General features: G+C 40.6%; 1 protein-coding gene across 2 annotated transcripts in view; it reads left to right on the top strand.

The window, feature by feature from the left end:
- DDO (D-aspartate oxidase) overlaps positions 1-11,856 on the top strand; it is a 54,083-nt gene extending 42,227 nt beyond the window's left edge. The window contains exons 4-5 of one of the 2 annotated variants that reach the window (XM_056566321.1): positions 6,874-7,050; positions 11,054-11,856. In XM_056566321.1, the coding sequence (XP_056422296.1) occupies positions 6,874-7,050; positions 11,054-11,621 (745 nt within the window). In that variant the 3' untranslated portion in view covers positions 11,622-11,856. The remainder of the gene's footprint in view (positions 1-6,873; positions 7,051-11,053) is intronic. The other variant, XM_056566322.1, reaches the window with a different exon arrangement.
- The last annotated feature ends 1,944 nt before the right edge of the window (positions 11,857-13,800 follow it).

Raw genomic sequence — 13,800 nt, 5'->3', positions numbered from 1 at the left:
AATCAAGGTTACCCCCCCCCCCCCCCAATCTGCATTCAGTAATTTGAAAACAGAATAGTAGAAATTTTTGCAAATTTATTACAAAGAAAAAACTAAAAATATTGCATGGACAGATCTGTTCAGACCCTTTGAAATTCAAATCTGGGACTCCCATTCTCTTCATCATCTCTGAGATGTTTCTACACCTTGATTGGAGTCACCTGTGGTAAATCCAGTTTACTGGGCGTAATTTCTAAATTGATTTCTATTGTCTATATAAGGTCTCACAGCTGACTATGTATATCAGAGCAAAAACCAAGCCATGAGGCAGCAAAAACTTCTTGTAAAACTCACAGATAGGATTGTGTGGAGGCACTGGAGAAGGGTACAAAAAAATCTTCCTGTGCTGAATATTCTCAAGAGCACAGTAGCCTCTATAATTCCTAAATGGAAGTTTGGAACAACCAGGATTCTTCAAGAGCTGGCGACCTCACCAGACTAAGTATTCGGGGAACAAGGGTCTTGGTTAGAGAGATCACTCTGGCTGAGCTCCAAAGATTCCAAAGATGCTGTGTGCAGATGGGATAAATCTCCAGAAGGTCAACCATTACTGCGGCTCTCCAACAATCTGGGCTTTATGGCATAGTGGTCATAAAGAAGCCGCTTCTCAGTAAAAGATACATGAAAGTAAGGGTGCGTTCACACGGAGTAATTCAAGAGGAATTTACTCGAGTAATTCCTCTTGAATTCTCCACTCCAAATTAATGCACATCTCCTCTGTCCATTGACTTTAATGTTATTTCTGCTGTCCTGTTCACATTGCGGAAATTTTGCTAGCAGAATTCCGACGCTGAATTCCTTTCCGCTTGAAGAAAGAACATGTTCATTCTTCAAGCGGAATCCACGAGCAGAATCCAATAGAAGTCAATGGTAAAAAAAAATTCTGCCCAACATTGTTTTCAAGAGCAATTTGAGTGGAATTCGAGCGGAATTCAAACGGAATTCAGAAAAGTAGATTAAATAGCCTCCTCCTTTATTCCTCTTCATTTCCACATGGAAATTCCACTTGAATTCCGCTTGAATTCTGCTCGAATTCAGCTAGAATTCCGCTTGATGGAGAAGGCAACAATTTCCTGACCGAAATTATTCCTCGTGAATTCCTCAGTGTGAATGCACCCTTAGTCTGAAGTTTGAAAAAAAAAAAAAAAAGCATCTAAGAAACTGTCAGACACAAGATTCTATGTCCATAAATTAAAGTAAAGAGTAATTTAATAGCACGACTGCAAGTAAAAGTCGATCTTCTTTATTAAGTTAAGCTATAAAATAAAAAAGTCCAAACCCCTAAACATAAAAACACTTCGCATCAGGCTTGACACGTTTTGGTCTTACAAACTTAATCATAGGTGGTTAGATGAAACCAAGTTTACACTGTTTGGCCTCAATTCTCAACATCATATCTAGAGGAAACAAGGCACTGCTTATCATCTGTCTAATACCATCCCATAAAGTAAAGCATGGTGGAGGCTGGGACAAAGATACTGGACAGCAAGCTAAATGGAGTAAAATACAGAGAGATTCTTTTAGAAAACCTGATCCAGAGTGCTCTGTACTTCAGACTGGGCGAAAGGTTTACCTTTCAACTAGACAATGGGGGGTATTTATCATTTTACCCAAGTTTTTTCTGTAGTCTTTTGGCACAGTTGCTATGCGCCTTTCTTTTTTGCAACTTTTAAATGCTACTTTAGCCTACAGTCCTTTCTGCATTTTAACTTCATTTGCAAGGTTAACAGCTTTTTAAATGCAGTGGTCAGGAATTTACAACATGTGCCTTTCTATCTGATGCGCCAATGGCCTCAAAGACAGCACTTTAATCACAAATCACCGGCAAAAGTTTTCTGACATTGCAAAGATACATACTGTCAGGTTCCAAGATAGATGCCATTGTTAGGCTAAGTCTCCACTTGGTTTTTTGCACTGCGTCGCCAGTGCAAGTGACGTCATCATGCGTTTTTTCTTGTGTTTTTTTCCGGCGTTTTTTTCATTTGTGTGGAAATTGCACCTTGGCGTTTTTTTTCTTGGTACCCAAAATTTCTTGGGTACCAAAAAAAAAAAGGATGCAGCAGTGATGGAATTTTTTTTATTAAACGAAATGTATATATTTTATAACCCAATTTTTCTTATTTTTTAATAAAGTGTGTGTTTCACTTTTTTTAATACATTTTTAACATTTTTTATGTAGTACTACTACTCCCAGCAGGAAACAGACTGTTCCATGCTGGGAGTGATAGTACCTGTACTATAGACATATATCGTCCATAATATAGCAGAGAAGCGAGCGGGTCTATACATCGCTCGCCTCTCTGCACTATACTCCGGCCACTGATGTCAACAGAAATTCATATTTCCCACCCAGAGCTGTGATTGGCCGGATGGTTTCAGCCAATCACAGCTCTGAGGAAAAGATGAATGAATGAGTGGTCGGCCCGGAGTATAGTGCAGAGCAGGGATGTGAGCGATGTATACAGCCGCTCCATCTCTGCTATAGACAGGACGATCACAGAGGGTGTCAGTAGTGACATCCACTGTGATGTGTCCTTAAGCAGGCACTACTACTCCCAACATGGAGCACACTCTGCTCCATGCTGGGAGCTGTAGTACCTGTATTAATAGACAGATCGCAGCGAGTGTAACTTCTGACACCCGCTTCGATCTGTCTATTAATGCAGGTACTACAGCTCCCAGCATGAGGCAGAGTGTGCTCCATGTTGGGAGTAGTATTACCTGCAGTTATGGAAAGATCACTGCAGGTATCACTCCTGACACCCGCTGTGATGCTCCTGTATAATGTATAGATGCAGCGGCCGCTCTCCTATGGTCCCCTGCACGGCCGTATATATACACATGTTCCTATTTCTCACAGAGAGCTGTGATTGGCTGGAACCATCTGGCCAATCACAGCCCTGCGGGAAATATGAATAAGTGTAAATATATGTCAGGGCTGGGGACCATAGAAGAGCGGCCGCCGCATCTATATATTATACAGAAAGATCGCAGCTGGTGATCTGTCTATTAGTACAGGTAGTACTACTCCCATCATGGAACAGTGTGTTCCATGCTGGGAGTAGTAGTACTAACTAAAAAAAAATTAAAAAAATAAAGCAAAAAAGGGAAAAACACACACACAATACATTTTTATAATTGTCGGCTACATTTTTATTTCCCCGCACACGTAAATTGATCCCTGTTTAAAAAGTAATAGTTTTTTTTTCAATAATATACATTTCGTTAGATACAATTGTTTACTTCACTACTGTATATTTTTGAAAAAAAAATTTGTAATGGTACCCTACGAAATTTTATTAAAAACAGCTATCTACATCACTTTTTTGCATCACTAAAGTCCAAAAAAGATTAAAAACCGCCTGCAAAAACACCAAAGTTAAAATCCACATAGCGTTTTTCTTGGCGTTTTCTCACTCCCATAGACTTCTATTGGAGCAAAACGCCACGATTTTGACAAAAAACGCCGGTTTGAGGGAACTACAGTGTTTTTTTCAAAACGCCAAAGAGCGGAAAAAAACGCAGAAAAAGTGAAAAAACACCAAAAGGATGAAAAAAACGCCAAAGTGAAAAAACGCGAAGTGGAATTTGAAATTTGCGATTTCTCAATGACTTACAGCTAACATCTGGCCGCAGCGTTTTTTGACCCAAAAAAAAGCCATGCGGCAGAGTTGGCGTTTTTCTTTGCGTTTTGCAAAAAAAAAAAAGTGGAGACTTAGCCTTACTGCTCTGAAAGCATTTAATATCTGCCGACTCTAACCTCCACAATTCTACACAGAACACTTTTCCATAAAAATGATACATTATCTTTATTCTGTAGGTCCCTACGATTAAAATGATACCCAACTTATATAGGTTATTTTGTTTTACTTCTTTTAAAAAATTATAACAATTTGTATGAAAATTTGCATGTTTAACCTCTTAAAGGGGTTGTGCGCTGCCCTGACTTTCGGAGCTCCGCTCACAGTGTCCGGAAGTTCATTACGCCACACGCTGTGTGCGGGCTTCCGTGTTCGCAGCCACCGGGCGTGACGTCATGCCCGGCCCCTCGCGACATCTCGCCCGCCCCCTTGTGACGTCTCGCCCACCCCCTCAATGAAAGTCTATGGGAAGGGGGCACAACCGCTGTCACGCCCCCTTCCAATAGACTTTGGTAGAGGGGGCGGGCGTGACGTCACAAAGGGGCGGGCGAGACGTCACTAGGGGGCGGGCGAGGGGCTGGGCGTGACGTCACGTCCGGCGGCCGCGAACACGGGAGACCGCACACAGCGTTCGGAGTAATGAGCTTCCGGACACTGTGAGCGGAGCTCCGAAAATTAGGGCAGCGCACAACCCCTTTAAGGACCAAGCCCATTTTTCACCTTAAGGACCAGAGCATTTTTTGCACATCTGACCACTGTCACTTTAAGCAATAATAACTCTGGGATGCTTTTACCGAGATTGTTTTTTCGTGACATATTCTACTTTAACATAGTGGTACATTTTCGTCAATACTTGCAAATTTCATGAAAAATTTGAAACTTTTGCATTTTTCTAACTTTGAAGCTCTCTGCTTGTAAGGAAAACAGACATACCAAAAAAATTATATATTGATTCACATATACAATATGTCTACTTTATTGCATCATAAAGTTGACATGTTTTTACTTTTCGAAGACATCAGAGGGCTTCAAAGTTCAGCAGCAATTTTCCAATTTTTCACAAATTTTTAAAATCTGAATTTTTCAGGGACCAGTTCAGTTTTGAAGTGGATTTGAGGGGCCTTTATATTAGAAATACCCCATAAATGACCCATTATAAAAAAAACTGCACCCCTCAAAGTATACAAAATGACATTCAGAAAGTTTGTTAACCCTTTAGGTGTTTCACTGGAATAGCAGCAAAGTGAAGGAGAAAATTCAAAATCTCCATTTTTTTACACTAACACGTTCTTGTAGACCCATTTTTTGAATTTTTACAAAGGGTAAAAGAAGAAAAAGCCCCCCAAAATGTGTAATCCAATTTTTCTTGTAAGGAAATACCTCATATCGGAACGCAAAGTACTCTGTGGGTGCACTAGAAGGCTCAGAAGGGAAGGAGCGACAATGGGATTTTGGAGAGTAGTTTTTCTGAAATGGTTTTTGGGGGGCATGTCACATTTAGAAAGCCCCCATGGTGCCAGAACAGCTGGCATACTATTTTGGAAACTACACCTCTCAAGGAACATAACAAGGGGTACAGTGAGCACCCCACAGGTGTTTGATGACTTTTGGATGAATTATTTTTCACTAAAATGCAGTTTTTTCCCCAAATTTTCTATTTTTTCAAAGAGTAATAGGAGAAAATGCCCCCCCCAAAATGTGTAACCCCATCTCTTCTGAGTATGGAAATACCCCATGTGTGGACATCGAGTGCACTTCGGGCGCACTATAATGCTCAGAATAGAAAGAGTCACGTTTGTCTTTTGATATTTAGCTGAAATGGTTTTTGGGGGGCACGTCGCATTTAAGAAGCCTCTATGGTGCCAGAACAGCAAAAAAAAAAAAAAATATGTAACAAGGGGTACAGTGAGCCTTAACACTCCACAGGTGTTTGACATATTTCCGCTAAAGTTGGACGTAAAAATGAAAAATTAGATTTTTTTCACTAAAATGCTGGTGTTACCCCAAATTTTTCATTTTCACAAGGGGTAATAGGAAAAAAGGCTCCCAAAATTTGTAACCCCATTTCTTCTGAGTATGGAAATACCTTTATATGTGAATTTAAAGTGCTCTGTGGGCAAACTACAATGCTCAGAAGAGAAGGAGTGCCATTGAGCTTTTGGAGAGAGAATTTGGTTGGAATAGAAGTCGGGGGCCATGTGCGTTTACAAAGCCCCCATGGTGCCAGAGCAATGGACCCCCCACATGTGACCCCATTTTGGAAACTACACCCCTCAAAGAATTTATTAAGGGGTGGAGTGACAATTTACACCCCACTGTGATTTGACAGATCTTTGGAACAGTGGGCTGTGCAAATAAAAAATAATATTTTTCATTTTCACGGACCACTGTTCCAAAAATCTTTCAGACACCTGTGGGGTGTAAATGCTCACTTTACCCCTTATTACATTACGTGAGGGGTGTAGTTTCCAAAATGTGGTCATATGTGGGGGGGGAGTCTACTGTTCTGGCACTATGGTGGCTTTGTAAACACACATGGCCTTTAATTTCAGGCACATTCTCTCTCTCCAAAAGCCCAATGGTGCTCCTTCTCTTCTAGGTATTGTAGTTCGCCCGCAGAGCACTTTACATCCACATATGGGGTGTTTCCATACTCAGAAAAAATGGGGCTACAAATTTTGGGGGGCTTTTTTCCTATTTTCCCTTGTGAGAATGAAAAATGTAGGGTAGGGTAGGTTTTTAATGAAAATTTATCAAACACCTGTGGGGGTGTTAAGGCTCACTAAACCCCTTGTTATGTTCCGTGAGGGGTGTAGTTTCCAAAATGGGGTCACATGTAGGTATTTTGCGCTTATGTCAGAACCACTGTAAAATCAGCCACCCCTGTGCAAATCACCAATTTAGACCTCAAATGTACATGTGCACTCTCACTTCTGAGCCATGTTTTGCGCCTGTAGAGCACTTTGCATCCACATATGGAGTATTTCCGTACTCACATTCCTATTATGGGACATTGAGTGCAAATTGATTTAGGGATTTTTTTATTTTATTTTAGCACAAGGCCGCAACATAAAGTGTGAAAAAAGTGAAAGGCTCGGAAGACTTTCCAAATTAATTGTATTGTTTTAATTCCTTAATGTGTTATTTCACATTGTCCTTGGTAAAACATACTATATTCTTTTATTTTTATTAGATGGCAGATTTTCAAGTCAGCACCTAAAGAAACCTATCCATTTTGGTGGCAAACAGTGCTTGGCTTCCGCATGATGAATAAAGCAGAGCTGGCAAAATTCCCATCTTACACATTTGGTCAAGCTTTTACGACATTAAAATGCCAAGCTTCACAATATTTGCCATGGATGGAGAAGAAGTATGTTTTTCATTTAAATCTAACTTTATTAGACATTCATGTAGAGTGAATAATACAAGTTTAAATAATGTACTATAATCCAAAGGTCATCTGTTAAAGGAGTCGTCCAGTAAAATTTTTTTTTTTTTTAAGTAATGTTCCCAGACTGGCTAACAAAATAATAAAAACTTTAACTCACCTTCCTCCTCTCCTTTATAGTCTTCGATGTAAGGGCACTCCTGCTGACAGTCTGCTTCCTGGAGTTGGCTGGACCGGTAGACCTGATGTCACAGTGCCGCTCAGCCAATTACTGGTCATAGTGGTGTCCCATCTCAGCCAGTGATTGCCGAGTGGCACTGTCAGTTTCCAGTCTGTAGACACTAAGCTCTGCAACTCAGCAGATAGCAGTGTCACTGGTTGCAGACACAATTCTCTGATACTGGAGGCTACAAGGGAGCAAGGAAGGTGAGTTAAAGTCTTTATTATTTAATAAGCCAGTCTGGGGATATTACTAGAAAAAACCTTTTTATACTGGACAACCCCTTTACGTCATACTTAAAGGGGTAATCTGGTGGAAAACATTTTTTTTTTTCAATCAACTGGTGCCAGAAAGTTAAAGAGGTTTGTAAATGACTTCTGTTAAAAAATCCGGTACTTTTTAGCAGCTGTATGCTACAGATGAAATTCGTTTCTTTTTGAATTTCTTTTTTGTCTTGTCCACAGTGCTCTCTGCTGACACCTGATGCTCGTATCATGAACTGTACAGAGTAGGAGAAAATCCCCATTGCAAACCTATGCTGCTCTGGACTGTTGCTGACACGGACAGAGGTGTCAGCAGAGAGCACTGTGGACAAGACAAAAAAGAAATGAAAAAAGAAAAGAATTTCCTCTGTAGCATAAAACTGCTGAAAAGTACTGGAAGGGTAAAGATTTTTTAATAGAAGTAATTTACAAATCTGTTTAACTTTCTGGCACCAGTTGATTAAAAAAAAAAAAATTCCACCGGAGTACCCCTTTAAGTAAAAGTATATAAGAAATATGAAACAACAAAAAAGAATAGGATCAGACCAACCAAGAAAATGTTGCAAAAATGTTAATATCAACAAAACAAGCCCCAAAAAGACACAACAAAAAAGTCCCAAGCACATGTTTTTTCCATCTACCATTGACTTGGGGAATTTGGTTTTATTAAAAAAAAAAAAAAAAAAGATTTCTGAAAAAGGAGTGGCATTTTACCTTTCAGAGTGTTCTACTTGGAAGCTTGCATCCATTGGAGCTAGAGATGAGGAAAGTTATAGTGATTCAATTCGTCACGAAAGCACAAATTAGTTCAGCTTTCAGGTGCTCTGGTGGGCTGGAAAAGATGGATACAGTCCTAGGAGAGTCTCCTAGGACCATATCCACCTTTTCCAGCCCACCGAAGCACTGAAAGCTGAACTAATTTATGCAGGCTAAAGTAAGCAACCGCGGGGCCGTGAAGACAAATCGAAACACTGAAACTTCGCTCATCTCTAATTGGAGCTTTAAAAAAAAAGTGTGACAAGCTGCATAAAAAACTGACTTAGAAGAAGCAGTAAAATCTGAATTGGTTTTTGAGCAGTTTTTGCAGGTGGATTTTAAAAAGCTTCTTTTAACTGCGAGAACATACCTGGTTAAAGCAGTGTCCATCTGACATGTACGTCAGGAGAGAGGCATCCGACATCCCAAACAAAGATGGAGAAATACAGAGGGACAGTAGGCACCATGTATGCCCGCAGGGAAAGGGCAAGGCGGGGGTCATTGCTGATTTGACAGCTCTATGTGTGATGCCCTGATGCCCAGTGGTGACTCTCAATGTTTACTATGTTTGACTCAGTCTCATACCAGCCTATAGGCTGTGGCTCTGATGACAGTGAGTGATGATACTCAGATTCAAAAGTACACAACTGGATGCACTAAGACTCAAAAGCGCATAACTGGATGGATGGTGATGATAGATTATTATGTCAAAATTCTGCCGGCCTGAGCCCATATGTTTATACTTTTCCAGTGATGAATTATATACATATTCATGAATGTTAACATGAAAACTGATTAGAAATTAAAACATTTAAATCAGGCATTAGTAGCTTGCTTCTTCTATCAAGCTTCTGCATCAGGGTTCTCAACCCTTGGCATGCCTGCTTTTTATGCGATACAGACTATTCTCCTCCCCTTCATGACATTGTCAAAATGAAAATTCAGCATGGTAGGCCCAATGACCCCTTTGGATGCTGTATTTTGACTCAGACATTGCAGAAAGCCACAATATACCTGTGTGTGCATGGGTCTTTTTTTGATGATAAATGATATTTTAGATGATAGAAAGTTGTGCATGGCGCTTTAATTTACCTATTTTTCTATCAAGATTTTAACATCATACAGCTGAAATTGTCTGCAATTACTGTGGTTTTGTCACAAAATATGATGGAATTTGTAAAACTGGTCTGAGAAAAATATATAGAATGAACTAAATATACTGGTATCAAGGTCTTCCTTACAGAAAACTTGTCACGTTTAACTATACAGCAAATTTAGGGAAAAAATATGTTAAGTTTTCAGTCCTTGTTATAATTCGTGACAAATACTGTAGTAGTCTCAGGACATCACACACAGAAGAACATGAAATGTGATTTTTTTATAGCATATACAGTGGTCCCTCAACATATGATATTAATTGGTTCCAGGAGAACCATCATATGTTGAAACCATCATATGTCGAGTACACATGTCTATGTAAAAATGGTAATTGGTTCTGGGGCCTCGGAACCATTGTATGTTGAATACATATCTCTATGGGAAACTGCTAATTGGTTCTGGGATGACCATTGTATGTGGAGTGTATGGGGAGTGTTTAACAAACCAGGGTGCCTCCAGCTGTTGCACAACTATAACTCCCAGCATGCATGTACAGCCATTGACTGTCTGGGCATGCTGGGAGTTATAGTTTTGCAACAGCTGAAGGCACACTGATAGGGAAACATTGATGTATGGGGTGTATAGTGTGTATATGTATTGTATGTGATGTGTGACATCGCATACAGTACTGTACAGTTCTTTAAATACCTTCAGGGGAGACAGAATGTCCTCCATTACCATCCTGACGACTACAGCTCTATAGGAAAGGAAGGGGAGCAGCTCATTGGATGCCTGCAGCAAGATGCTGCAGGCTATTGGCTATGGCTGCACTGGGGGGGGCGGGGCTTACACGGAGCTCACAGTGGAAGCCTGCGTGAGTTAGCAGTAACAGGAGGCAGAACGGGGCACACGGGGCACATTAAACAACTATCTGTCAGTTGCTGAAGTTGTCAGCGCTGTCAGATAGCTGTTTGTACGATGGCCCCGACACACAGCAGCATCATATGTCGATGCTGCCTTCAACATACGATGGGCTCTGAGAGGCCATCATTTGTTGAAATGATCATATGTCGGGGCCATCATAAGTCGGGGGGTCACTGTACATAAATAGGGATATCTGATATCTAATTATCCAAAACGTGAAGAATACAAAGGCACTCACCGGGTACAGTGTGACTTCTTTATTTCATAAAATCCAGACAAACAGGTTAAGGCGGCTACATGCCGCTACGAGGGTAGGACGTCATTGCGCACTAATACATGACAGCTGTTTCTTTCCTTGCAGAACTTCCGATGGTTCCGCAAGGAAAGAAACAGCTGTCACCTATTAGTACGCACTGGCGTCCTACACTCGTAGCGGCATGTAGCCGCCTTAACCTGTCTTTGACATCTTTATTTCATAAAATCCAGACAATGTATCTGGTGAGTGCCTTTGTGTTCTTCAAGTTCTGGATTAACCGTTTATGCTGCTGTTTCCACATATGAGCATCACCTATATAGTACACTGTGCATCTATGTTCTCCGTTTAATGTGCCATATACCGAAGATTGACTGTTCTTGGTAGACTAGCAGTGCCTGCTCTCTCTACATTTCATTGTTTGATATCTAATTATACTTTATATTGTTTCTACACGATTCTGGAATATAGAATTAAAAGCAATGGAGGATACTTGGAAAGAAGAAAAATTAACAATGTCTGGGATCTACATGGTATCTATGATGTGGTTGTGAACTGTTCAGGACTAGGCTCAAGGCATCTGTTTGGCGACCATTCAATATATCCTGTCAAAGGACAAGTACTGGAAGTAAATGCTCCCTGGATAAAACATTTTATTAGAGATGGTGATGGAAACACTTACATTTACCCAGGAATATCATGTGTTACTCTTGGAGGAACAAGGCAGAATGGTGTCTGGAGTAACTTACCAAATGAACAAGCCAGTAAAGGTATTTTGGACAGATGTTGCCACCTAGAACCTTCCCTGTGTGAGGTCTCAGTAATTCAAGAGAAGGTAGGCCTGAGGCCAACTCGCTCTGCCTTAAGGATAGAAAAAGACATTCTTATCAAAAATGGAAAACAGCTTACTGTTGTTCATAACTATGGTCATGGTGGGGGTGGGTATTCTATTCACTGGGGAACTGCCAGAAAAGTTTCTAAACTACTTCAAGAGGTAATTCCTTTACCACACAATGTTTATACAAAATCAAAATTATAATTTTAAGCATTATAACTTGCAAATGTTCTCATAATTTTTTCAAATAAAATAATTATTTCAAAATACTGATTTAGAAAAAAATGGGATTATGAATGCTAGCAAAGCTCTTATCACGTGTTGATGCACTGTGCCCTCAAGCTTGACAATTTGCATATATTTGTAGAAAGATGGTTATAGTTGTGTCTACATGCATAATTGAAAATAAAACAGTGAAAAGTACAATAAAAATATAACAAGTAAACACGTTTTCCTATTTTTCTCTTCTTTCCCGTTGTCCTTTCAACCAAGTGTATATCTTATGTCAGTGTTTTTGCTTTTATTTATTTTTTAACATATGATACATGTCTTTTACCTGATGGCAGCATGCATGACATCCACCCCCCCTCCCACCCCCACCCAAACACACACACATACACAAATACACACACAAACTGCTCCAGCACTATGCCTTATGTGTGATGTCCCAGTACCGGAGTGCGTCTTGTCAGGTAAACATTGCTTCAGGTACCTGCACTAGGCCCTGCAGCTCAGGTGATGCTTTGATATTCATTATAATCTTTGCCTGTTAATTTATATTGTTTTGCACTGTATCTTTAAGAAATGTACAGGATATCTGTTAGGAGGCATGATGCAGAGTGCCCATGTGACCCTGATTGCCTAATGGGAGGCCCCCTAGCTAGGCCATATATTCAGTTTAGTTTCAGTTTAGTGTGAAGTGCAGAACTCAGTGTGACCTGCAGTGTGGAGAAGATACAGCAGGAGTGTGAGGTGATTCAAGGAAAGCCTAAAGTAAATCTTCAAGCAAGCAACCACACATTTATGCAAGTTTTCCCCACCCAGGAGGAGTCGGAAATTCCTAATTGTGAGCACAAGAGCCAGAGAGTCGACGGGCCACACAGTGCTAGTTCATACCCTGGTGGTGTAGCGTTAATTGGACACTATCAGAACCCTAGTCAGCGTGGGAGGCCTCAGAATTAAGTCTATAGTCCCAAGCCTGCAACCAGTAAAGTCAAGTGGGTGTAAAATACTACAAGTCACAGCAAGTCTACAGGGCTCCCAAGGGTTACTTTGCATCTCCTCTACGCTAATCTGCGCTGTAAGGATTGTAACATCTACTTCTGCCTCAGTAAAGACCCATAACCTGGCATCGCTGTATTTATTATCCCACACCTGGGCCAGGAGAAGCTGTACTATCCTTGGAGTTTGTAGGTTAACGGTGCCCTGGGGTCATGATCATATCCAAACACCCTGCACACAGTAACCCCTAATTGGGTGCAACATATACAGGGTGGGCCATTTATATGCATGCACCTTAATAAAATGGGAATGGTTGGTGATATTAACTTCCTGTTTGTGGCACATTAGTATATGTGAGGGGGGAAACTTTTCAAGATGGGTGGTGACCATGGTGGCCATTTTGAAGTTGGCCATTTTGAATCGAACTTTTGTTTTTTCAATAGGTAGAGGGTCATGTGACACATCAAACTTATTGGGAATTTCACAAGAAAAATAATGATGTGCTTGGTTTTAACGTAACTTTATTCTTTCATTAGTTTTTTACAAGTTTCTTACCACTTATAAAATGTGTTCAATGTGCTGCCATTGTGTTGGATTGTCAATGCAACCCTCTTCTCCCACTCTTTACACACTGATAGCAACACCGCAGGAGAAATGCTAGCACAGGCTTCCAGTATCTGTAGTTTAAGGTGCTGCAGAATGGGCAAAACAAAAATTGGAACAGGACCCTCAGTTTACGCAGAAGATTTTGTTCAGTGATGAGGCAAACTTTTATGTGAATGGTGAAGTTAACAAACAAAACCACCGCTATTCGTCTGACACTAACCCACATTGGATAGATCCCTCCAAGACTGTTGGAACACAAAAATTGATGGTATGGTGTGGTATATGGGGTACAAAGATAGTCGGGCCATTCTTCATCAATGGAAACCTCAAGGCCACTGGATATGCGAAATTGCTACATGATGATGTGTTTCCCTCTTTATGCACTGAAGCTGGCACGTTCCCTCAGTTTTTCCAGCAAGATGGTGCACCACCACATTATGGGTGTCAGGTCCGAGCATTCCTAGATAAATAGTTTCCTGGAAAGTGGATTGGTTGTCGATCTGACCCCCTTAGACTTTTATCTTTGGGGGTCATCTGAAGGCAATTGTCTGTGCTG

This window comes from Hyla sarda, chromosome 3 (genome assembly GCF_029499605.1).
Source record: "Hyla sarda isolate aHylSar1 chromosome 3, aHylSar1.hap1, whole genome shotgun sequence".
Lineage (NCBI taxonomy): Eukaryota > Metazoa > Chordata > Amphibia > Anura > Hylidae > Hyla > Hyla sarda.
This window is presented reverse-complemented; position numbering and strand designations above follow the sequence as displayed.